Here is a 25,031-nt window from a genome sequence, read left to right as displayed (position 1 = left end):
CATCCAACAGGGGGTGCTGTCTGGGTTCGAATTAACCCAGCACTGAATCCACCGTCCATACTCTTAGCCGTGATCACGTTGCAGTAGCAGGCTCAAGTTTGGGGCCCAAGGCATACAATGTGGTTGGGTAATGGGTGGGGTTCTCTGAAAGAACAAGAATACAACTTTATAAATATACGATGAGGTCCAGACCAGGAAGGGGTGAACTCTGAACTTCACGGTAAACCCATCTGTAACTTAACCACCTCCAATATCAGCAACCTTGTGATTTTTAACGAGATGATAGTACCCCTGCCTTACTGTATCATCTGAAAATAGTAATAAAATGAAAGTAAAGTCCAGAGTCTCCGTATTATGAAACCTTGAAGTTACCCAATCAACTTGATTCCCTGAAGATTAAGGATATAAAGTTTTCCAAACAGAGCCAACAAGTGCTTCCAACAGGAGTTCCCTATAGCTGGATCCTAGGTTAAGGGATTGGGAGAATTTTCTTCTCCTTCCCTCCTTTCTTTCTTACTTTATTTTATTATTTTATTTTATTTTATTTATTTATTTAGCATAGCTCACTGAGGGTCCTGCCATTATTTCAATAGTCAGCGACTGGTCAGGAATATAAGCAACTAATCAAAGATCAGCAGCGTCTGTAACATAATCTCAAGGGAGGTCGGGTTTCCAGTTCTTATCTCCCTGGAGCACTCGCCCTGTGTGCCTACAGGTAGATGGCCATAAGATGCAGTCTCTGCCTCCCACTGTAAATTATTAACTCAGCTCCGCCCCACAAGCTAGAATCACCTCATAACCTTGTTGCTGGGTGTCATGCATCACAGAATCATAAGTCAGTGGGAAGCAAGTTTTGAATGGCTCAAGAAGAATAGTTGTTAACAACCTGCTGTCCCTCTGTGCATGATGGAATCCAAGGTAATGTGACTTGAACACTTGAAGGTGGTCACACTTGGTGACCTCTTTTCTACCCAGAACTTTCCAAATGACTATAATGCTGGGCCTCCGTTGGGCCTGGAGAGAGAACTGGGTTTGTGCATAAGATTCTGAATTTATTTAATGAAAGATTGTATTTAAGATGATCATTTAGATGTCTCCCTTCTGTTGGTGGGGGCTAGTATGATGATTTAGAACCAAAGACTGAGAGTGTTACCAATTCATTTCAAATTGGTCTAGAACAGCGTGCTGTTCAATAAAGATAGAAATGGTCTCTGTTAGCACTGCCTAATGCAAGAGCCATCAGCCACGTGTGACTACTGAGTGGTTGAACTGAGGCTGGTGTCTGGGGAACTGAATTGTAAATTTGACTGAATTTTCACTAATTTAAATAGCCACATGTGGCTAGTGGCTACTGTGCTAGTGCAGTTGGATCTTAAATAATAGATGGTGACCTCGTGTAGAAGGAAATAGTAGGTCACGTAAGACTATTGGTACATTTTCTTCATTACCCTAGATACCTTGTGTTTCCTTTTAAATGTGATAAGCCCAACTTTGTCCCAGGTAACGATCATTTTAAGAAGCTAAAACTGAGCTGGTTTTATTGTGGTATTTTATTACCATTATAGACAATGGTAAAGCTCTCCTGGGAAGATGGAAGACAGAACTTGAGTGTCAAACCTATTGCTTCTTTCCAGGAGTTAATTATAGGCATAAAGACTTCCAAGGACATGTTTTCTGGGTTTCAATAGCATAATCATCTCATGTGTTCTCTATTTAGAAAACATTATCTGTTGAAGGATTGTTTCTCCTCCTGCCTAGACAGCCAAAAAGCTTACAGAAATGTTTATGGATGTAGTTAGAATAATTTAGTAGCTGTTCACAGAAGCCTCAGGCACCATGAAGAAACACTAGCTACAGTTTGTCATTGATCCATTCAGTCAATTACCCATTTCTATAGCACTGAATACTGTCACCTTGGCAACTGGTAACTCAAAATGGTACTGTCCTTGACCGAAAATGTATCTGAATGCCCAAAACAAAGTCCTGCTTTTAGTTGCCATTCTTGCATATCTCAAAGTGGTAACTCCAGGAAGCATGATTCATTGGGAGAAAATAATTTAGTTGATGGACAGAGAGGAGTATTCGCTGTAGGTCCTGCAATGAAAGAACAGATGGGCCTGTCCTCAAGGTCACATGTGCCTTTTGTTTTATTGTCATGGCTTTACAAAATGCATGTAGAAGTAACCATGCAGATTGACTTATACATAGTTACACTTTTTTGAAAAATGGATGAAGCTCTTCCTTCTTATGAATTAATTCCCAGATTCCTTTGGTAAAACATTATTTGGATGGAGTTTACTCCAGATTAAAAAAGAACAAACTGGGCTGGGCATGGTGGCTTGTGCCTATTAATCCCAGCACTTTGGAAGGCCCAAGTGGGAGGATCTCTTGAGAGTAGAGTTCGAGAGCAGACTGAGCAATATAGTATGACCCCCCTCTACAAAATAATCAAAAAGGAGCTGGATGTGGTGGTACATGCCTGTGGTCCCAGCTACTCCAGAGGCTAAGGTGGGAGGATCACTTGAGCTAGGGAGGTCAAGGCTGCAGTGAGCTGTGATCATGCCATGCACTCAGCCTGAGTGACAGTGTGAAAACCTGTCTCAAAAAAAAAAAAAAAAAAAAAAAAAAAAAAAAAAAAAAAAACGGGTACAGTGGCTCATGCCTGTAATCCCCAGCCACTTTGGGAGGGCCAAGGTGGCGGAATCACGAGGTCAGGAGATCTAGAATATCCTGGCTAACACAGTGAAACCCCATCTCTACTAAAAATACAAAAAAATTAGCCGGGTGTCGTGGGGTGGGGGGGTGGGGGCGCCTGTATTCCCAGCTACTCGGGAGGCTGAGGCAGGAGAATGGCATGAACCCAGGAGGCAGAGCTTGCAGTGAGCAGAGATTGCGCCACTGCACTCCAGCCTGGGCGATGGAGGGAGGCTCCGTCTCAAACAACAACAACAACAACAACAAATGTTAATTGGAAATATTAGAGATGGAGCCATTCAGAAATGACCTTGGAAGGAGCTGAGTTTGATGAACAAAGCAAAATGAAGAACTGAAGCACTATGAATAACAATGCTGATTTTAGCGAGCATTTGCTTTGTGCCATCGATAGCCATTGTCCACATGGCGGCGGCATATTTAGTTTGTAGGTGATTCATTCAAAAGCTCACTTTATGCAAATCATCTGGGCAGTTGCCTCTTCTCTCCAAGTTAGTTGGGTTGTAGGGAACCCATAAACTCCTGATATGATTTGGCTGTGTCCCCACCCAAATCTCATCTTGAATTGTAGCTCCCATAATTCCCTTGGGTTGTGGGAGGGACCCAGTGGGAGAGAATTGAATCATGGGGGCAGTTTCCCCCATACTGTTCTCACGGTAGTGAATAAGTCTCATGAGATCTGATGGTTTTATCGGGAAAACCCTTTCACTTGGCTCTCATTCTCTTCTCTGCCACCATGTGAGACGTAGCTTTCACTTTCCACTGTGGTTGTAAGGCCTCCCCAGCCATGTGGAACTGGGAGTCCATGGAACCTCTTTCCTTTGTAAATTGCCTAGTCTCAAGTGTGTCTTTATTAGCAGCATGAAAACGAACTAATACAGCTCCCTGTCAGATAATGAGGAAGAGACTCATGGCTTATATCCATGTTCATTCAATGTTTATAGAAGGTGACTTCTACTGTTTCAGATGAGCACTTTTCCATGGTTCCGATATATTTTCCTGACTTTATAACACATCAAAGAATCAAATTGATATAGGCAATTTTAAAAAGATTTTTATTTTAAAATAATGATAGACTCACAAGAAGTAACAAAAATAATACAGAGAGATCTCAAATATCCCTCAATGGTTAACATCTTACATAATTAGAGCACAATATCTAAACCAGGACAAATAATGTTGGTACAATGTGCGTATACAGTTACATGCCATTTTGTTACATCTGTAGTTATGGAACAACCGCAATCAGTAGTAATTATTTTTACCCTGAGTGTCTTAAGTGCTAATTAATTAAGCTCATTAAGCCTTGAATAGACTCATTCTCATGTTCCATTCGTAGGCAGGTTCACTAGAAGATGGGTGAAGTGGTGTACAAGTAATATGTTGGGTTCAGCGCATAACTGGGTTAGATAAATTACTTCTTGGATCTTATTTCAGAGACCTTTAGTTTTAATTTTGCAACTGATCTTACTATCGCTGATTTTCACATCAAAACTTGAATTTAAACCTGGCTAGGATATTTTTATATTATTACTGTAACGACTCTTATGCCAGGTAAAAATATGAAAACTTTCCTCCCATCAACCTCCACTATCTTACCTTATCTTTTGACTAACAAAATTAACATTTCATATCAAAACCATGGGGGAGGGGGAGCCAAATCACACATTTTCAACACATACACTTATGATAATATTTTAAGTAACTTCCTAATTAACCACCTTCTTATTGGTATCTGCTTAAAAGCCATCTAAAAGATTAGACATTGTGTCCAGACCTGGTGCCTTGTTCACTGCTCCTGTAATTGCATTCTATTTCTAAAGAGATTGTAAATTCCTGGGGACCAGGTACCTCCTATAATGCCTGGCACACGGTAGATGCTCAGAAAATATTTGCTGATTGGCTGTTCAGCATTTGGGTTCACTTGAAAAATAAGAAGAAAGCCCCCATGGCTAGGATGATTGCAATCACATTCATGTCCCTATTGGAGTCACTCAAATTTCCAGTATGATCATTTCCTTCTTAAGCTGAAAATACAGATTCCGGGGTAAACGTTTCTAATAGTAGTTTTTGCAGATGCTGCAAAATTATTTCATTTAGTCTCTGCTTGGTAAAAGCACCATCTAGTGTGGAAGATGCCATGGTGGTTGGAGATGCTGCTTCAAATTACTGCATGCTTTTACTCATCACTGTCATATGTAGAAAAGGAAACTCTATTTTCCCTTCCATGTTATTTTCTAGACGTTCAGGATTCCATAAGATATACTTTGCTCTCTTTGCTTCAGAATGTAACTTTTACTAGTGAGTGGCACAAGAAGTTTCTCTCAATACAGTTCAGAAGATGAAGCCTTTTTTCTCTTTTGGGGAATAGATTCCTTGTCATCACATAAGCCTGGCTCTGTTCATAATACCACTTTTATTTTTTCCACAAAATAGCTTTTAATTACATAAATGATCAATGATCATTGTAGAAAGGTATAGGAAATTGTAAGAAAATGACAATGATCTGAAATTCTGCCAGCCCTGGCTAACCATGACACATCGAGGCCCATGCATCTTGCATTTCTTCGTGTGCATAAGCATATTCAGCCCTCACCTCTCACCTCCCACTCTCCACCTCCTTCCCCCAGGGTCTTTATGTAATTGTCTTCATGGTCATAGAAACATATGGGGCTATTTGGGTAGCTACCCACATACATATATGAATGTATTTTCATCATTGTTTATTCTGCAAAACTAGAATCCTTATTACACACACTTTTGCTACATCTTGCATGTCTCATTATAGACATCCCTTGGGCCTTTTAGCATAGATCTAACAGATTATTTTTCTCCCTGACACTGTATGATGAAGCATGTTAAAATACAGAAAAGAAGAAATTATACAGAAAACACCCACTACCTAGATTCTACCATTAACCTATTACTTATGCTTATTTTTCATCTATCTATCCCTGTAACCACTAATCTATCTTATTTTGGGGGGATAGATTTCAAAGAAAGTTGCAGACATCAGCATACTTCCCCGTGAATGCTTTGCACACCTGCCATTAGTCAGTGTTCAGTGTTTTTTCTTTCGAGGTAAATAGTATATACAATCTAAAGCACTAACCTTGGCTATATCCTTTGGTAAGTTTTGATGAAGGTATATACCTGTGTGACCCAAATCCCTATTGAGACACAGAGCACCACTATTACCCCAAAAGGTATTCTCATGCCCCCACCCAATTTAATTCCACTTTTAGTAGAGTCTTTTTAAGTGGTGACATTTGTTGATGAAAATAATTGTAGTCCTTAATATTAATCCTATAATCAAGGGTACTTGCCCCAAATGCTCATAAACAATATTATTGTGAGGCCGGGCACAGTGGTTCATGCCTGAAATCCCAGCACTTTGGGAGGCCGCGATGGGTGGATCACCTGAGGTCAGGAGTTTGAGACCAACCTGGCCAACATGGTGAAACTCCATCTCTACTAAATACAAAAATTAGCCAGGTATGCTGGTACACACCTGTAATCCCAGCTACTCAGGAGACTGAGGCAGGAGAATTGCTTGAACCTGGGAGGCAGAGGTTGCAGTGAGCCAATATTGCGCCATTGCACTCCAGCCTGGGTGACAGAGCGAGACTCCATCTCAATAAATAATTAATTTTAAAAATATTGTGGTTATAGAACTTATCGGGAAATAAACTGTTGCTTGAATTTTGATTCCTAAACTTGTAATTCTAGATGTTTCAAATCTAAATGATGTGATATTTGAAATATATTTAGGTGTGTCGTTCTTAATTTATGAAGATGAATCACGTTATTTTAAAAATAATCTAAAACCATATATAAAATGTTATCCCAGTATTACTTATACACACACACACATGCATGGGGTGGGGAGAACCAGAAGGAAAATTCCACAATAAGCAGTCTTGCTCTGTCACCCAGGCTAGAGAGCAGTGGAGCGATCTCAACTCACTGCAACCTCTGCCTCCCAGGTTCAAGTGATTCTCCTGCCTCAGCCTCCTGAGTAACTGGTATTACAGGTACCCACCACCACACTTAGCTAATTTTTTTATTTTTAGTAGAGATGGTGTTTCACCATGTTGGCCAGGCTGGTCTCTCAAACTCCTGACCTCAGGTGATCTGCCCACCTCAGCCCCCAAAGTACTGGGATTCAGGCGTTAGCCACCGCACTTGGCCACCAGTGGTAATTTCTGAGCAGTGGGATTATGAATGATTTTTATTCTCTTTGTTGCATTTTTTTCAGAATGTCTAAAATAAAGGTGTAATTCTTTTGTAATCAAACAAAAAAAATCCCATTTTAGAGAACTTTAGGGGCTTTTAATAGCTGTTTATTTAATAAGTATATTTTTCATCCCCATCTGTCTTATCACAAATCATTCAGTGCAATAACAAAATTCAGAAAAGTAAAATTGTAAGAATTGTACACATTTATCTTTATTTCTTACATATTTGTTACGCAAGGGGTGACTGTGTATGCTCGTTCTTCGTCTTTTATTCTCTGTCTCCTCCCTTGCCATAATAAGCTATAAAAATCCCAGCCTGAAGCCAGGCACGGTGGCTCAAGCCTGTAATCCCAGCACTTTGGGAGGCTGAGGCAGGTGGATCACGAAGTCAGGAGATCGATACCATCCTGGCTAACACAGTGAAATCTCTTGTCTCTACCAAAAAAAAAAAAAAAAAAAAAAAAAAAAAAAAAAAAAAAAAAACTTAGCCAGGCATGGTGGCGGGCGCCTGCAGTCCCAGCTACTCAGGAGTCTGAGGCAGGAGAATCACTTTAACCCAGGAGGTAAAGGTTACAGTGAGCCGAGATCACGCCACTGCACTCCAGCCTGGGTGACAGAGTAAGACTCTGTCTTAAAAGAAAAGAAAAGAAAGAAATCCCAGCCTGCAATTCCCAGGTTACCACATGCCCAGGATAAGTGCCCAAGATGTCTGCCCTTTAGGGAATGAATGCTTCCAGTAAACATAGCCAGTTTCTGGCTAAAGAGCTTGTATATTTTGCTTTTTATTTAAAAATTGGGACAGAAAAAAATATGTTTCTTCAAGAAGAGGGATCTTAGGAACTAGCAGTATCTTTTTGGTTTTGGTGTCTGTCTAGCCTTTACTTTTACAGATTTGAGATTAGACCTTTTTGGCCCAAGTTTCCAGAAGGGAAAGTTTAGTATTGCAAAAGAGAAATAGCCTGACTTGCATTTGATATGGAGGAAAAGGGGCTGGAAAAATTCTAATAAGGTCTAGTTGTGGGAAAAGAAGGAAAAGCTGGGCTTGCCATCTGCACAGTCACTAGGCCCTGAGTCCCTGGTAGCCAGAGCTTGGCAGAAGCCTACCCTGGTTGTTTTGGTTCCTTCCTCCCTCCTCTGTGAGCCCTTTTCCACCCCACAGTGTTTGGTGGAGTTTTCTGTCTCTGGTGGTCTTCAACTTCAACATGAATGTTTCTGTATTCACACGACTTCAGGGGAATAGCAATTCCCCGTACGTTCAATCTTCCTTAACTTAATCTTTTCATTTTCCCTAGATCACTGGGGAAATGTATGACTGGGTCATATTCACACCCATGTAATTTAAACAGCAAAGTGCCCCTGAGTCACCTCGGGGGACTTGTTAAAATGCAGATTCTGACTCAAGCAGGACCTATGGATGCTCGAACTGCATCCATGGACCACAGTTTAAGGGCTTATAGCTATGGGCCTGGGATACCCTTACAGAAATGATCTACGATGGCTGTCAAGCATGCAGCTTCCTGGGCCCTCTCTTGTGGGTTTTCTAGGTCCACCAGGATGCTAAAGTTTGCATGTAAAATTCCTGCATGCTGAGGTTTGAGAACCACAGCCTTAGGTTTTTGTGTTTTTGTTTTTTGGGGTTTTTTTGTTTTTTCTTTTGAGATGAAGTCTCACTCTGTCACCCAGGCTGGAGTGCAGTGGCCTGATCTCGGCTGACTGCAACCTCTGCCTCGCCAGTTCAAGTGATTCTCCTGACTCAGCCTCCCAAGTAGCTGGGATTACAGGCGTGTGCTGCCACACCTAGCTTTTTTTTTTTTTTTTTTTTTTTGGTATTTTTAGTAGAGATAGGGTTTCATCATGTTGGCCAGGCTGATCTTAAACTCCTGACCTCAAGTGATCTGCCCGCTTCAGCCTCCCAAAGTGCTGGGATTACAGGTGTGAGCCACCACGCCTGGCCACAGCCTTAGCTTTAAGTGGTTTCTAAATGTGCGTCAAGTCACAACCACTTTTAACCAAGTATTATTTAAACAGCCCTTTTTGGGTGATGAATAATTTAAAAGCCATGTTGAAAGCTGTCTACTGTGTGAAGTCCACTAATTTTCTTATTAATCCAAGGGACTCACTGAGATGAAAAAACAAACAAACAAAAAAAACACCCTGAAAAAAATTTGCATTTGATGATCCAAACAGGTTTTAACATAATCCATTGTCAATATCCAATTTCTACTGAGTGTTTGCAAGGCTCCCAGACCATGAAATATCTATCTTTTGTTCCAGGGAAAGATAGCTGCAGACACCAGGAGGATTCTCCTTAAGGCAAGAAAAGCTCCCATTTTTAAAAATTTTTTTTTATTTTACAAGATCAGCTACAAACTCTTTTAGGTAAACAACTTCAAAGAACTTCATGGGCTCTGGGAAGGCTTAAATGTGATCAGAATATATATCCTGTGTTTAAAACTGCTATAAACTTCCAACAATCTTTTTTTCTAACATTTATCAGTAGGAAGCAGTGCAAGAAGACTAGGCTTTGCATTTAATGTTTTTTAACCCTCTATTTATGCTGAAAAGATGGTCATGTAATGGCATGTGTTTTTTTTTTCCCCCTCCACTTACAACTCCCGTGGGCCAATTAAGACTATGAACTGTTCTCATTTTTACTAGGAGACTATTTAATCCCTAAGGTAATTTAGAAGCACTATTCTGTTTGCTGATATTCATAATTATACGCATTCAGTGGTGATTAAGAGGCTGCAACTGGATAATAAAACACCAACAGTCTCCTTGTTGTTACATAAAAAGATAATCCTTCATTTCAACTGTACAGCTGTCAGTGTTGGGTAAATCAAACACATAAAAACTTGCAATATTATCTTTCTCAGATTTGATCCTTGTGAATTCCATAGTTAAGACCCCTTGAATCAAAGCATCAGACCATGCTTCTTTCTTGATATGTGTTTGGTTTACATTTTAGCTGCCACTGAGTATTATTCCAAACTGGGGAGAGCACCTTGTGAGGGGCTTCCTAGAGAGCAGTCCTCTCCGTCTGGTCATTGAACAAAAATGCATTCAGTTATATGAGGAAAGTACTGCCTGCTCTCTGCAGCATTAATTTCTGGTTTGTGTTTGGTGAGCCGGGAAGCAATCATGGGTCTGGAAAGGTGACGTCTCAACTCGGGTTCTAAATAACATTCTTTTTCAACACTGTTAGGTGCTTTGAACACAGAGCTGCTGGGAATAAAAAAGGTCCTAATTTAGAAGTATCCCAACTCCACATTTGAGGGATATATTATAAACCATTAAACATTGATTGGAAAAGGGTTATATTTGAAATTCCACTTTGCTTCTCTTGGTATGTGCAGTTTTAAAATACCATTGATTCGGAAATATGGTTCCTAAGGAAAGAATGATGTGTGCTAAACAGGACATTGAACAGGGCTGGCATACTTTTTCTGTAAAGGCCAGATAGTAAGTATCTTAGGCTCACCTCTTTGTAGCATGAAAGCAGCCACAGGCAAACATAAATGTGTCTGTGTTCCAATAAAACTTTATTTATGGATACTGAAATTTGAATTTCATATAATTTTCTCATGCCATGAAATACTATTCTCTTGATGTTTTTTCCTCCCAACCATTTAAAAATGTAAAAGCCATTCTTAGCTCAAGGGTCATTCTAAAACAGGCAGTGGGCTGGATTGGGTCCATAGGCCGTCATTTGCTGATTTTTCATGCAGAGCATCCAAACTGTTTTTGCTTTTTGAATTTCCTTGACCACTCACTGAGTTTCTACAATTGGCATCATTATGAATATTGCTTTCTACTTAAGCATCCACTGATATCTAGTATGTTCTTAGGTTTGACTCAATGACCAGAGGCAGTTTTCAATAACACATCGTGACAATTACCAGAAGCAAATGTAATGTGCAAATATCAGGATTGCTATCATAAGAAAAATAACAATACAGTGACACAAGGATTTTTTTAGAAATGTAAAAAGGTTTACAAGACTGTAAACCTGAAGTCCTGATTGCTTTTTAAGCTTTAGACATGAGGCAACCACAGGATTCTGTGTTAGGGGAGAAATAGAAACAATGATCTCCCCTTTTTGATGGTATAATCAAGTCGATCTCTTTCGGTTTTGCTATTTCCCTGCTGTCTCCACAAGGCTAACTCATTTTCAAGGCTAACTAAAACAGGCTTCTCACCTACTTGGCTTCCCCAGCTGTCATTTTATAAAGAGTAAGCTGAAAACGAAAGTGTGGGCTTCGTCTCCAGGACTGTTGTCCTGATTATTTTCTTTGAGGGAAAATACAACAGAATTTTGCCATGCAATGTTTTGAAAGGCTTTTATGAAAGCCAGTTCCTATTCTGACTCACTGGTTTCCTCTCAGTGCGTTCTGCAAGCCTCACGAGATAGTGTGTTCTCTGCAGTATGCAGAGTAAAAGCGATACCATGAGCGTTTTAGGTCTGTACATATTCCTGTATAGTTAGTTACATCAGATAATCTGGCGAGGCTTTAAGATTTTTTTTTCCTCCACCCCTTTCAGGGGAAGGATCCTTTGTTGTTTAAAAAAAAAAAAAAAAAAAGCTCTAAAATAAATATTTCCCAACCTTTCCAATAGGGTTTTGGGCCTTTGGGTATGAGTTTTAGTAAAATTTTAAACACAGACGTTCAAGGAATATACACCCAGCCGCCCATTGGGAGTTGACATGTGGTCCCTCGCTAATGTATAGCAAGTGTTTCAAACTGTTGTTAGCAAAGATGGTTTTCGGTGTCTGCCCGGGAGATGGCCTTCCGCTACGGGAGGGCAGGAGGTGGCCGGGGATCTGTCCCCGCTCACTAACCTAACCGTGGTTCGGATTTCTGGCCTAAACCCAGACATTTGAGCGCCTCATAGCTCATGGGGAACCTGACAGGCAATTGTATTATGAAAGCTGACATGCTGAATGGACGCTTCTTAACGATATTCTTTACCTGTCTCTTTGTGTTAAAGTGGGAACAAGCAAAGTAGCAGAGGAGAGAGTCGACCCAGGCGGGAGGGAGGTGGCAGGTGGAATGAAATCTCGGGCAGTTTCATGTGTGGAGCTGATGTCGCCGGCATAACAAGAAAGGGTTGCACAGAACAAATCTCTATTGTTCCCTGTCATCTTTAAATGAGTGTCAGAGTAGGCAGGGGGGCTTTGACCGTTAACCGCACAATTTAGCCTGCCTGTTGTGTCCCGCGGGCCCCACCTCCTTGGAGTTTCTCAGATTAGAAAAGAAGGCCCCAGCCCCTTATAAATGGGCCATCTCTTGTTCTTTGTGTCCGGACTGCCTAGTGTGAAATCCACAGTGACGTTAAATGTTTTCTAATGAATAATTACTGAAAGGAAATGGAGGGCTATATGTGTAATGGATTGTAGCGCATTAAAATGTTTTATTTTGCGCACAAAAATGTTGTCCTTCACAAGCACCATGATTGTTGCGAAAAGGCCTTTGTGCGGACCTGTTTCAATGGATTATCTGCAAGCGTTTCCATCCCAAATGGGAATCAAAGGGCGTCTTTGGCAAACTAATGTTTTTCAAGATGGCAGCCATGAAACACAGTTAGTATTTAAAGTTGCAGGGTTTAAAGGAATGTTTGAACTCGGGAGATTTTCTCACTTACTTTCCCCCCTTTTGATTTGGGAAAGTGAAGCGACTCCCCCCGACCTCTGTCCTGTTCCGGCGGCCGGACGGTCAGCCCTTTACAAGATTCTTGGAGCCTATTTCTTAGGAACAAGCTAGAGGTCCCAGGAATGGGGAGCTGGCACTTTCTCTTGGCTACCCTTTTTTTTTTTTTTTTTTTTTTTTTTTTTTTTTTTTTTTTTTTTTTTTTTTTTTTTTTTTTTTTTTTTTAATTTCCTGAATGTATGTGAATAAATATGAGTACTGCAGGGAATTTCAAATGTCACCTCGTTGTGAACTTACTCAGATTTTCCCAGTGGGTTTTACTGGGGAAAGTATTGGGATTTGGGTGGCTATTCATTGTCTCTCTAAATACTGAGACCCTTGAGTTCGTGTACCAGCTCTAATCGGTTTATGACAAAATTAATGGGAGTTTCTGGTGCCTCATGAATCAATGTGAACTTCAGAGTTTCAATGACGTTTTGTTGCCAATTAGGCGACCACCATAGCCAGGGTCTAGCCTGCCCCCATCTCTCTTCTCTCTCTCTCTCTCTACTAATAATAATGAGGACTAAAAACAAGAATAGCTGTGGTTTTCTGATGACTGTAGGCTAAACATTTTGTGAAGCACATAGTTTTCTAACTTCTCAAGCATCTGCCTTCATGAGGGTAGAGAGGAGGTGTGTTTATTCCATGGAAAATATTTCCTTGGTCCTCATGGAAGATGTGTGAGCTGGAGTCAAAAGAATCTAGAGTCTTGCTCTTTCTCCATGAGAACAATCATACTGAACTCCATAAAGAAAAAAACAAATAAGCATTTCTCAACTGTGAATTAGAGAGGTTAACAGAAATAGATCTTGTTTGCAAGACTGTGCCTGAAATCTTCGTTGGTTTTTACATTTTAGGCATGAGACAACCACAGGATTCTATGTTAGGAGAGAAATAGAAACAATAATCTACACCTTTGGAAAGTATAATGGAATACTGATAGAGTCTCCTTCCCAACCTAGGAACAAAACTCATGTCTATCAAGTTGTTCTCTTTTCCTTTTGCTGTTTCCCTGCTGTCTCCACAAGTCTGATTTTCCAGATAAAATAAGACTTCTCACCTACTTGGTTTCCCCAACTGTAATTTTATAAAGAATAAGTTAAAAATCAAAGTGTGGCCTTTCTCTGGCCATTGGAACTGTTGTCCCAATTCTTTTCTTCAAAGGAAAATAAAACAGAATTTTGCCATGCAATGTTTTTAAAAGGCTTATTATTGTAGGACATAACCCGTACACTGAAAAGTGCATAAAATAAATGTGCAACTTAATAAATTATTATAAAGCATACACCCATGTGGTAACCATCCAGGTAAAGACATAGGTTCTAGCACCCCAGAAGCCCCTCGTGGTACCTCCTTCATTTAACTCCCTTCATACCCACTAAAGATAACCACTATTTGGATTTTCATGACTCATTTTTGAGTCATTTGCTGAGGATTTACCCTACAAAAAGGCCTGAAAAATATCAAACTAGTTTCACAAAGTGAAAGCATCTAGATGATTCTAACTGGCATAGAGATGAGCATAGTTATGTCTTAATACGTATCACAAAAACTAGCAGGCCAGGTGCAGTAGCTCATGCCCATAATCCCAGCACTTTGGGAGGCCGAGGCAGGCAGATCACTTGAGCTTAGGAGTCCATGCCCAGCTTGGGCAACATGGTGAAACCCTGTCTCTATGAAAATTTTTTAAAAATTAGCCAGGTGAGGTGGGATGTGCCTACGTGGTCCCAGCTACTCGGAGGCTGAGGCAGGAGGATCACTTGAGCCCAGGAAGTCAAGGTTGCGGTGAGCTGTGATCGTGCCACTGCACTCCAGGAGCCTGGGTGACAGAGCAAGACCTTGTCTCACCAAAAAAAAAAAAAGAAGAACTAACCAGCAAACCCAATGCTTTGCTCTATAGACACTATTACATAGAACAAGATGAAGGGAGACGCTGTTGTTGTTAATCTTGCATCAGTGCAAATAAAACAATTGAGTCAATAACAGAAAAGGTGAGATTTGGACAGAGCAAAAATCGCAAGTGAATCTCGCAGCCATGGGGGTCATTAATAATTGTCTTTGGATTGGGGCAGCTTGCCTTCTGTTTAAGTTTGGAAAAAGAAAGCAGATAGCCAATATCATTTATTGCTCAGCCACCCAAAGGTTTAGTAATTCTGTCAGCAAAAATGAGAGCTCTTCTTTATAAACCACAAGTCACCAAACAATTGTTGGGTGACATCAACATGTGCTGTGTGTCCTTAATTATTTTGTTGGGAGAAGGCAGGACTCCGTTGACTGTGAGATGTATTGAAAGGACATCTTCCTGTATTCAGCCTTCTAATTTTGATTTGAATTCTGGTTTGAGCCAAAAGATAATCTTTTTTCTTCTGCGTTTAAATTTTATTATTGAAAATTATGTCATTCACCATGTTTTGTTGTGTGGGGAGAAAAGGCACTATCTTTTGAACTTTGCAGGTTCATCGCTGAGACACCAATTACAAAAGACAGATTAACAAGAGAAAAGTATATAATTTTATTGAATTTGTTTAACTATTACAGGAGCCTTCAGAAATGAAGACCCACAGAAAACTGTACATTTATGCTTAGGTTTGCTGAAGAGGGGACAGTCATATAGAAGTAGGACTGGACAAAAGAGGATGGGTTTGATCTAATGATAATAAATCGGGGGGAACTTAGCAAGGCCTGTTTATCTACATTCTTCTTGGTATTTCTGTGTCTTCACAGATGAGGACATTCCTTTCCTCTATGTATAGTAAAGACTCCTCTGGAATGAGGGTCTTAAGCACCTACTTTTTAGGGCAAAGTCACCCAGTTTCTATGGCCTGCTTTGGCTCCTCTTTCAAGTGCCAAGGTGCCATATTTTGGCATAGCGTATCTTGAAGTCCATCAGTTCCATTGGTTAAGAGCAACAGAAACAACCTAACTTATGCCAAGAAGGAATAAGTTTTCTTTTGGCCTTAGATGCAGGGAGTGAAGTTGGAGAGTCCCTCATTCACAGCACACAGCCATTTTGCTTTTTCCAAAGCCTCTCTCCCAGTGTCTTTTCCTTCTTTCATCTCCCTCATAGTTACCTCCGCCATTAGGGACGCTTTTCCTCACCAACACATTTAATATGTATCCTTTAATATGCCCATATCAGCATGCAGCATGTTGCTTTGTTTGGCACAAAAAAATTACATGCTAGTTAAATGATAAATTGTTTCTTTTTTCTTCATAATACATTTAATATCTTTCCTAGATGTTGTGAGTACATTTCGTTTGTTGCCCCTGACCAAGGGAGAGTATTCCCTAGGGTGCTTCTCCCACTTACCTGGTCCCAGTGGTAGATATCTTCTTTCTTCATGCCCCTGAAATACAGACCTAAGTTGCTGAAGAGAGGAATCCGGAAGTCTGAGTTGTGTCTTCCACCTTCCTCTTGGCTACTACAGAAGAGGGAGCGTCTTGCCGGCCAGTGCTACCTGTGAGAAGATGCACCTCTGGGAGAAGTCAGAGGAGGAGGTGTAGATGCTGGCGGAGGAAAAACAGATATGTTTCCTCCGAAAAAGAAAGAAACACAAAAAAGAAAGAAAATACTCTTGGACCCAGTGTCTGACAAGTCAGCGGGGAAAACAGACAGACATCAGAAGTGGGTCAGGCTGGGCACAGGGGCTCAAGCTTGTAATACCAGCACTTTGGGAGGCTGAGTTGAGTGGATCACTTGAGGTCTGGAGTTTGAGACCAGCTTTGCCAACATGGTGAAACCCCATCTCTACCAAAAAATACAAAAATAAAAATAAATTAGTCGGGATGTCTGAGGCAGGAGAATTGTTTGAACCCAGGAGGCAGAGGTTGCAGTGAGCCAAGATCACGCCACTGCACTCCAGACCAGGCAACAGAGAGAGACCAGGTCTTTAAAAAAAAAAGAAGAAGAAGAAGAGGAAGAGGTGGGAATAGCATGGGCAATCCAGTACCTGTACTTCCTGCCTCATGTAACTGTCCAGTCCAGTCTGTGTGGATAAGCATATAAACATACACATACATACATATTTAATAATCATAGTGTCCATTTACATTGTATTCTGCTGTTCTTTCTGAACAGGGTCTCACTTTTTTTGCCCAGGCCTGGAGTGTGGTGGTGTGAACACTGCTCACTGCAGCCTTGACCTCCTGGACTCAATCCTCCCACCTCAGGTCCCCAAGTACCTGGGACTACTGGGCATGCACCACTATGCCAGGCTAATTTTTGTATTTTTTGTAGAAATGGGGTTTCTCTTGCCTAGGCTGGGCTTGAACTCCTGAGCTCAAGCAATCCACCTGCCTCAGCCTCCCACGTTCTTTTTTAAAAGGTAGAGGCCGGGCGCGGTGGCTCAAGCCTGTAATCCCAGCACTTTGGGAGGCCGAGACGGGCGGATCACGAGGTCAGGAGATCGAGACCATCCTGGCTAACACGGTGAAACCCCGTCTCTACTAAAAAAATACAAAAAACTAGCCGGGCGAGGTGGCGGGTGCCTGTAGTCCCAGCTACTCGGGAGGCTGAGGCAGGAGAATGGCGTAAACCCGGGAGGCGGAGCTTGCAGTGAGCTGAGATCCGGCCACTGCACTCCAGCCTGGGCGACAGACAGAGCGAGACTCTGTCTCAAAAAATAAAAAAATAAAAAAAAAATAAAAGGCAGAAAATATTGGTTATGTAATGTTCGTCGGCATTACTATTATGTCTTATTATTGTAAATTTAATGTAAATCACCATTTTAGATAACACCATAGAAACACACATAATTCTTGTAATTGCTTAAACTATTTCCCTAGTCACAGTCCTAAGGAATAGCAATACATTTTTTTTCCATATGATAATGTTACTTTTCAAAGGGATAATCAGAATTTGCAATGCTACCTCCAGTGTGTTTGGGTTATACTTTCACCTCATCCTTGTCAGTATTAATTAATACACGAGTATTATTCTTTCCCTTACTTGTCAACCTGGTACTACTGATTTAATTTGCATACATTTGATTATTACTGATGTTGAGCATCAAAAGGCAATCTTCAGGCAGGGTGTGGTGGTTCACAACTATAATCCCAGTGCTTTGGGAGGCTGAGGCGGGAGGATCGCTTGAGGCTAGGAATTCAAGACTAGCCTGGGCACCGCAGGAAGACATTGTCTCTACAAAAAATTAAAAACAAGGCTTAGCTTGGCGTGGTAATGTGTACTTGTAGTCCCAGCTACCTGAGAGGCTGAGGCAGGAGGATCACTTGAATCCCAGAGTTCAAGGCTGCAGCGAGCTATGATTGTGCCACTACACTCCAGCCTAGGCAACAGAGCAAGACTCTGTCTCTTAAAATAAATAAATAAATAAATAAGATAATCTTTGAACAGGAACTGGCAACTGAACTAACAGTAACATAGCTCAGCATGGGCCAATTCCAGTTCTGTCATGAAACTGAGAATACTTCCCAGGCAGATGGCTGTATCTAGGCAAAACTGAGGTAGATCAAGCATCTGTTTAGAATTATGGCTTTGGGGCTTTCTTCTCAGTCTCTTTCTTCTGGTACTTTTCCCCTCCCTCTGATACTTGGAGCCTCAGTGGAGGTGGTGAGCTTGGTTGGAGGCTGGTTGGGAGCATAGGCTCTGGAGTTCAGCTGTTGATTTTGAATCCTGCCTTTCTTGCTTACCATCTGTGGGTCTTAGATAGTCAAGCCTTAGTTTGCTCTTTTGAAAAATCAAGATGATAACACCTATTTCACGAGGGGTTTGTGAGGATTAAATAAGATCATGAGGTGATCAACGTAACACCATGGCCCTGAGCCAGCATGCAGGCTGCATGATGGAACAGGAGGCCTAGAAGCTTCTGTGAGCTCCTACCATTTAGATCAGGGGTACCCAACCCCCAGGCAGTGGACTGGTACCAGTCCGAGGCCTGTTAGTAACCACACAGCAGGAGATGAGCGGTGGGCAAGCTGACATTAATGCTGATGCTCCACCTCCTGTTAGATCCATGGCAGCATTAGACTCTCATAGGAGTGTGAAGCCTGTTGTGAACTGCACATGTGAAGGATCTAGGTTGAACGCTCCTTATGAGGACCTAACGCCTGGTGATCTCAGGTGGAACAGGAGTTTCATCCTGAAACCCTTCCCTCCCTATTCTCCCATCCATGGAAAAATTGTCTCCCATCCATGGAAACCAGTCCCTGGTGACAAAAAGGTTGGGGACCACTGACCTAGACCACCCAGATGTGCATTCTTCAGAACTTCTTACGCTTTTTCTTTCCAATCATTTCTTTTTGCAAAATGTACCAAACCAGTGTTCCATCAACTTTAATCTGTGTACCAATGTCCCATTAACTTCAACCTAAGTACTGTCAACTTCAATCTGTGTACCAACGGCCCATCAGCTTTAAGTGCCTGAAGTAAAGGGATCCAGGGGCGAATGGTTAGCCAGTGCTATAGTTTATTCAAGATGGGGGCAGGCTTGGAGAAGTCAGGGGCCTCTCAGTACCCCTCAAGGCTAACCATGTAAGAATCCTTGAAACAAATGTAGAACTGGCTTGAGACCATATAGCTGTGGGGTTTGTTTCATGGTTTAAGAGGACGAGAAACCGTACTCAGGTGCCTCCTTCTGAACTTCCAGAACAATCTCCTTGCCAAAGAACGGGAAGCTCCTTGTGCTGAACTAATCAGTAACTCTCCCTCAGATGCAGAAAAACTTCATTATAAATGCAAAGCAACAAAGTGCAAAATAAAATTGAGCAGTGAACAGATGCAGACAAAACATTTGCATTTGATATATAAAAGGCCAAACCGAGTAGAGGCAAGAAGGATGAGCATGAAGCCTGATGGACGGGGATTGAATCTTAGCTCTGCCGCTTACCAGCTCTAGAAATGTTGTTACTTATTATTACAGATTGAACTTCCCAAATCCAAAAATCCAAAATGCCCGCAATTCTGAAGCTTTATGAGGGCCCACTTGATGCTCAAAGGAAACGGTCATCGGAGAATTTTGGATTTCAGATTTTCAGATGTGAGATGCTCAACCAGCAAGTATAATCCAAATATTCCAAAATCAGAAAAAGTTCAAAGTCTCATATATTTCTGGTCCCAAGCACTTCAGATAAGGGATGCTCAACCTGTACATGAATTGTTATTTTATTATCTGCTACTTCCAGGGGAGGAAAAACTCATTTTTATGTAGTTACCTTCATCAGATATTTCTCTGCAGGAAAAGTTTCATAAGCAAAGTCAAAAGACAAATGGGAAAATGGGGAAAAATATTCATAGTGCATAGGAAAAGGTTAGTTTCCTAACTTTACAAAGAAACTGTTCAAATAAAAGACAAAAATAAGTTCTCATTAGACCCTTAGGAAGGATATGAGTAGGTGGATCATAGAAAAGAGATACAAAAGTCCATTATCTATACAAAATATGTTCTCTCCTGCTTGCAATTCAGGGAATGCTTCCATCTCCAGCTACGTTGCTGGAGAAAATTTTAAAAGGCCCATAACACGAGTACTAAAGAGATTTGGGGAAAACTGCATTTTCATACCCAGTATGTGGAAGGGGAAGTTGCAACAATCTTTTTAAATTTAATTTTATTTATTTTATTTTTTTATTTTTTAATTTGTTTGTTTGTTTGTTTTGAGATGGAGTCTTGCTCTGTCGCCCAGGCTGGAGTACAGTGGCGCGATCTCGGCTCACTACAAGCTCCACGTCCCAGGTTCACGACATTCTCCTGCCTCAGCCTCCTGAGTAGCTGGGACTACAGGCGCCCGCCACCATGCCTGGCTTATTTTTTGTATTTTTAGTAGAGACGGGGTTTCACTGTGTTAGCCAAGATGGTCTCGATCTCCTGACCTCGTGATTCGCCCACCTCAGCCTCCCAAAGTGCTGGGATTACAAGCATGAGCTACTGTGCCTGGCCTATTTTTAAATTATTTTTTAAAGACAAGGTCTCGCTCTGTCACCCAGGCTGGAGTGCAGCAGCACAATCTTGGCTCACTGCAACCTCAAACTCCTGGGCTCATACGATGCTCCCGCTTCAGCCTCCTGAGTCGCTGGGACTACAGGTGTTGTACCACCACTCATGGCCAGCAGCAATCTTTTTGATGAATATTTGCTAAGTAAGCTCTCCAAATCGTCTTGACCTTGCAATTCCTCCTTTGCAAGTATCTCCTACTGGTTCTCTCAAATAAGAGGTCAGATTATAAGCAGGAAGATGCCCATTACAAGATGGTTTGTGACATGCGAAACTAAAAACAAATTAAAGTTTGTTTATAGGACTGTCCGCTCCTCAAGGACAGGAATATCTTTCTGGCTTGTTCTCTGACATATCACAACCAAGTGCCTAAAGCAGGGCTTGAGATATTAAAAAAACTCAATAGATGTTTGGCAGATAATTGAAGGTAATAAACAATGGTACAATATACAGTCATTAAAAAGAATAAGGTAGGCTGGGCACGGTGGCTCATGCCTGTAATCCCAGCACTTTGGGAGGCCGAGGCAGGCGGATTACCTGAGGTCAGGAGTTTGAGACCATCCTGGGCAACATGGCGAAACCCCACCTCTACTAAAAATACAAAAATTAGCCGGGTGCAGTGGCACACACTGTAATCGCAGCTACTCAGGAGGCTGAGGCAGGAGAATTGCTTGAACCTGAGAGGTAGAGGTTGCAGTGAGCCGAGATCAGCCTGGGCAACAAAGCAAGACTCCATCTAAAATAATAATAATAAGAGAGTTCTTGCTGATAGGAAAAGATGTTAAGGATATATTGGGGTTTTTCCAACTTTATTTTAGATTCGGGGGGTACACGTGCAGATTTGTTACCTGGGTTTATTGTGTGATGCACAGTACCCAGTAGTTAGTTTTTCAACCCTTTCCTTCTCTCTCCCTTCCCCCTCCAGTAGTCCCCAGTTTCTGTTGTTGCCATCTTCATGTCCATAAGTACCCAGTGTTTAGCTCCCATTTGTAAGTGAGAACATGCCACATTTGGTTTTCTGTTCCTGCATTAATTCACTTAGGATAATGGCTGGTAGCTGCATCCGTATTGCTGCAAAGGACATGATTTTTTTTTTTTTTTTTTTTTTTTTTTTTTTTTTTTTTTTTTTTTTTGAGACTGAGTTTCACTCTTGTCACCCAGGCTAGAATGTAGTGGTGTGATCTTGGCTCACTGCAAACTCTGCCTCCTAGGTTCAAGCAATTCTCCTATAGCCTCCCCAGTAGCTGGGATTACAGGTATATGCCACCACACCTGGCTAATTTTTGTATTTTACAAATTATACAAAAAATACAAAATTTTGTATTTTAGTATTTTAGTATAATTTTGTATTTAGAAACAGGGTTTCACCATGTTGGCCAGGTTAGTCTTGAACTCCTACCCTCAGGTGATCCGCCTGCCTCAGCCTCCCAAAGTGCTGGGATTACAGGCATGAGCCACTGTACCCGGCTCATTCTTTTTTATGGCTGCACAGTATTCCATAGTGAATATGTACCAAGTTTTCTCTATCCAAGAGAATATATTGTTAAGGAAGAAAAAAGCAAAATGCAGTATGCTGCATCTTATGTGATTCTGTCTGGGTAAATACAAAAACCAAATGATATTGAGGCATAGATTTTCAGGAAGGATGCACAATGAAGAGTGGTAAACCTCTGGGGAGAGACTGAGGTTCAAAGAGATGAGAGTGGCTTTTGTTTTTCAGACTGTTTGACGCTTAAAAACTGGATGGGTATTAATGATAATATTTTAAAATCTCACACACACACACATACACCCATATACATGAATGTACATGTGTGCCATGTTTCAAGACATATGGCCAGATCTCATGGGAACCAAGAAGTTACCAGGCTGTTAGAGTCTGTGTCTGTCTGTCTTTCTATCTCTGGGATTGCAAATTGATGTCTTTGCCTATGCATTGGCCAATATGGTCAGCAGCATAGGTCGTCATCACCTTGTAATTCACTTCTCCATGACAAAATTAATTAAGCCTCATAGGCTCCCCTGTATTAGTCCATTTTCATGCTGCTGATAAAGACATACCTCAGATGGGATAATTTATAAAGAAAAAGAGGTTTAATTGACTCACAGTTCCACATGGCTGGGGAAGCCTCACAATCATGGCAGAAGGCGAAAGGCACATCTTACATGGCAGCAGACAAGAAAGAACTTGTGCAGGGAAACTCCCCTTTATAAAACTACCAGATCTTGTGAGACTTGTTCACTATCATAAGAACAGCACAGGAAAGACCCGCCCCCATGATTCAATAACCTCCCACCGGGTCCCTCCCATGACACATGGGAATTGTGGGAGCTACAATTCAAGGTGAGATTTGGGTGGGGACACAGCCAAACCATATCACTCCCTAACCCAGATGCCCTGACCAGTTTCTGTCTTTCCAATGTAGGTCTATTTCCCTCCTCAGCTGAAGCCAGGATAGTGCCATGCTCTTGTCTATATGTGACCAGCTCAACTCACCCTTTCCACAGGACTGAGGAGGGGAAGGATTCTCTTGGAAGAGGGTGTAGATGGGAAGGTAGTTCCTGGCACCTCTACCATGCCAACATTCAAGGAAGACAGTGACATTGGTCAAAGTCACACGCCTACCCAGCAGCGGGACGAGGCCGAAATTCTGATCCCTTCCACAGCCTCCCCCATCACTTAGCTTCTCTGTTTCTGCTTTCACAAAGAGGAAAATACCCGCTGGCTATGGAGTTGTTGTGGGTAATACATGAGACAGAGATTTGTAAACTGCCCAGTTTACTGGGCTCTGTGCACAGCAAAAACTCAATACATAGAAAGGGCTACTACCCACTTTAATATTACATTTTATTTGCAGGGAGGTACATTTGAGTAAATCAATGTTGATTTTCCTTCTTTAACCTGCACTTGCTCTCAGACCAGTGGCTTTAGTTAGAATGCTTCCTCTTTGAATTATCTAGATTATTTCAAATCTATATATGGCACGGAATTTATTCACTCATTTGATAAATCTACTGAGCACCAATTATGTGGCAAGACTTGAACTAGAAGCTGGGGACACACAATGAACAAGACTTACCCCTGAGAGGCTTCTAGAAGGGCTCAGCCTAAGATCAAGGAATCAAGTAATTAGAATGGCTGTCAGCTGCAGTTATTAGGATAATGGCAGTTTCATAACTGCAAGTTGTACAAAGTGCTATAAAGAAATAGGGTGAAGAGATATTTAAGAATGGGGGAATTTGCTTATTTTATAAATGTTTCAAATACAAGTTACAAAATTTAGAAAGAGTTAACAGGTATATATAACAAAGCTTAAGCCTTCCATTCCAGAAGCAACTGCCGTTTTCAATTCCTTGGGCATCCTTTTAGGGAGATGTTGTGACTTTATAAGCATCTGTGTATATGTACATTGGTTTTCCTTTCTTTCTTTTCTTTCTCTCTCTCTCTTTCTCTCTCTCTCTCTTTCTCTCTTTCTTATAGGGTCTCACTCTGCCACCCAGGCTGGAGTACAGTGGTGCAATTATGACTCACTGCAGCCTCTACCTCCCCAGGCTCAGATGATCCTCTTACCTTGGCCTCCTAAGTAGCTGGGACTACAGGTGTGTGCCATCACACCTGGCTAATTTTTGTGTTTTTCTGTAGAGATGGGGTTTGACCATGTTGTCCAGACTGGTCTCAAACTCCTGAGCTAAAGCGATCTGCCTGCCTCTCTCTACCTTCCAAAGCTCTGGGATTACAGGTGTGAGCTGCCATGCCCGGACTTGTCTTTCTTACAAATGGCAGCATTTTATTTAGGAGGTTCTATAGCTCTGTGGTCTTTCATTGGATGTCTGAACCATAATTTAATTTACCTGTTTCCTATTGGTGGAGATTTAGGTTGCTTATTATTTTGTTCACATGAGAGCATATCTAGAGGATAAATATCTAGAAATGAAATTATTGTTTCAAAGAATATATACCTAATTTTTGAAATATACTTTCAAATTACCTTTCATAAAGATTCTACAATATACATACCTTCTCACCTGTAATAGATGCTAGTAATTCCTTTCCACACTCACTGAGAGTGTGTTCTCAAACTTTAGCTATCAGAGTGCCAAAAATGAAAATGGTATCTCAGTATATTTGAATAGCATTTTTCTTTTGAGTGAAATGGAGTATTTTCTACATATGTTTAAAAGACAAAGTTGTATTTTCTGGAATTGTTGTTAACATCCTTCATTTTTGGTGTATTTGTGTGAGGTGTTGGACTGTTATTGATTTATGCACACTTTTTACATATGAAGAAAACTAATGATTTATCTGAGATATAAATTGTAAATATTTTCCCAAAATTGATTTGTCTTTTAACTCTGCTTATAATTTTTTTTATAGGGAGAAATATTGTCTACGTAGTTGAATAGAATAGTCTGTTCTTTTGTGGCTTCTGTTTTTTTTTTTTTTT

At 41.1% G+C, this 25,031-nt stretch overlaps 1 protein-coding gene across 6 annotated transcripts in view; it reads left to right on the top strand.

Moving 5' to 3' along the window:
* Positions 1–836: 836 nt before the first annotated feature.
* The window catches only part of MYO1H (myosin IH), a 107,484-nt gene continuing 83,289 nt past the window's right edge, over positions 837–25,031 (top strand). For all 6 annotated transcript variants that reach the window (XM_017879710.1, XM_017879706.1, XM_017879707.1 and 3 more), the window contains exon 1: positions 837–918. In XM_017879710.1, the coding sequence (XP_017735199.1) occupies positions 904–918 (15 nt within the window). In that variant the 5' untranslated portion in view covers positions 837–903. The remainder of the gene's footprint in view (positions 919–25,031) is intronic.

This window comes from Rhinopithecus bieti, unplaced genomic scaffold, assembly GCF_001698545.2.
Source record: "Rhinopithecus bieti isolate Rb0 unplaced genomic scaffold, ASM169854v2 scaffold_11933, whole genome shotgun sequence".
Taxonomy (NCBI): domain Eukaryota; kingdom Metazoa; phylum Chordata; class Mammalia; order Primates; family Cercopithecidae; genus Rhinopithecus; species Rhinopithecus bieti.
This window is presented reverse-complemented; position numbering and strand designations above follow the sequence as displayed.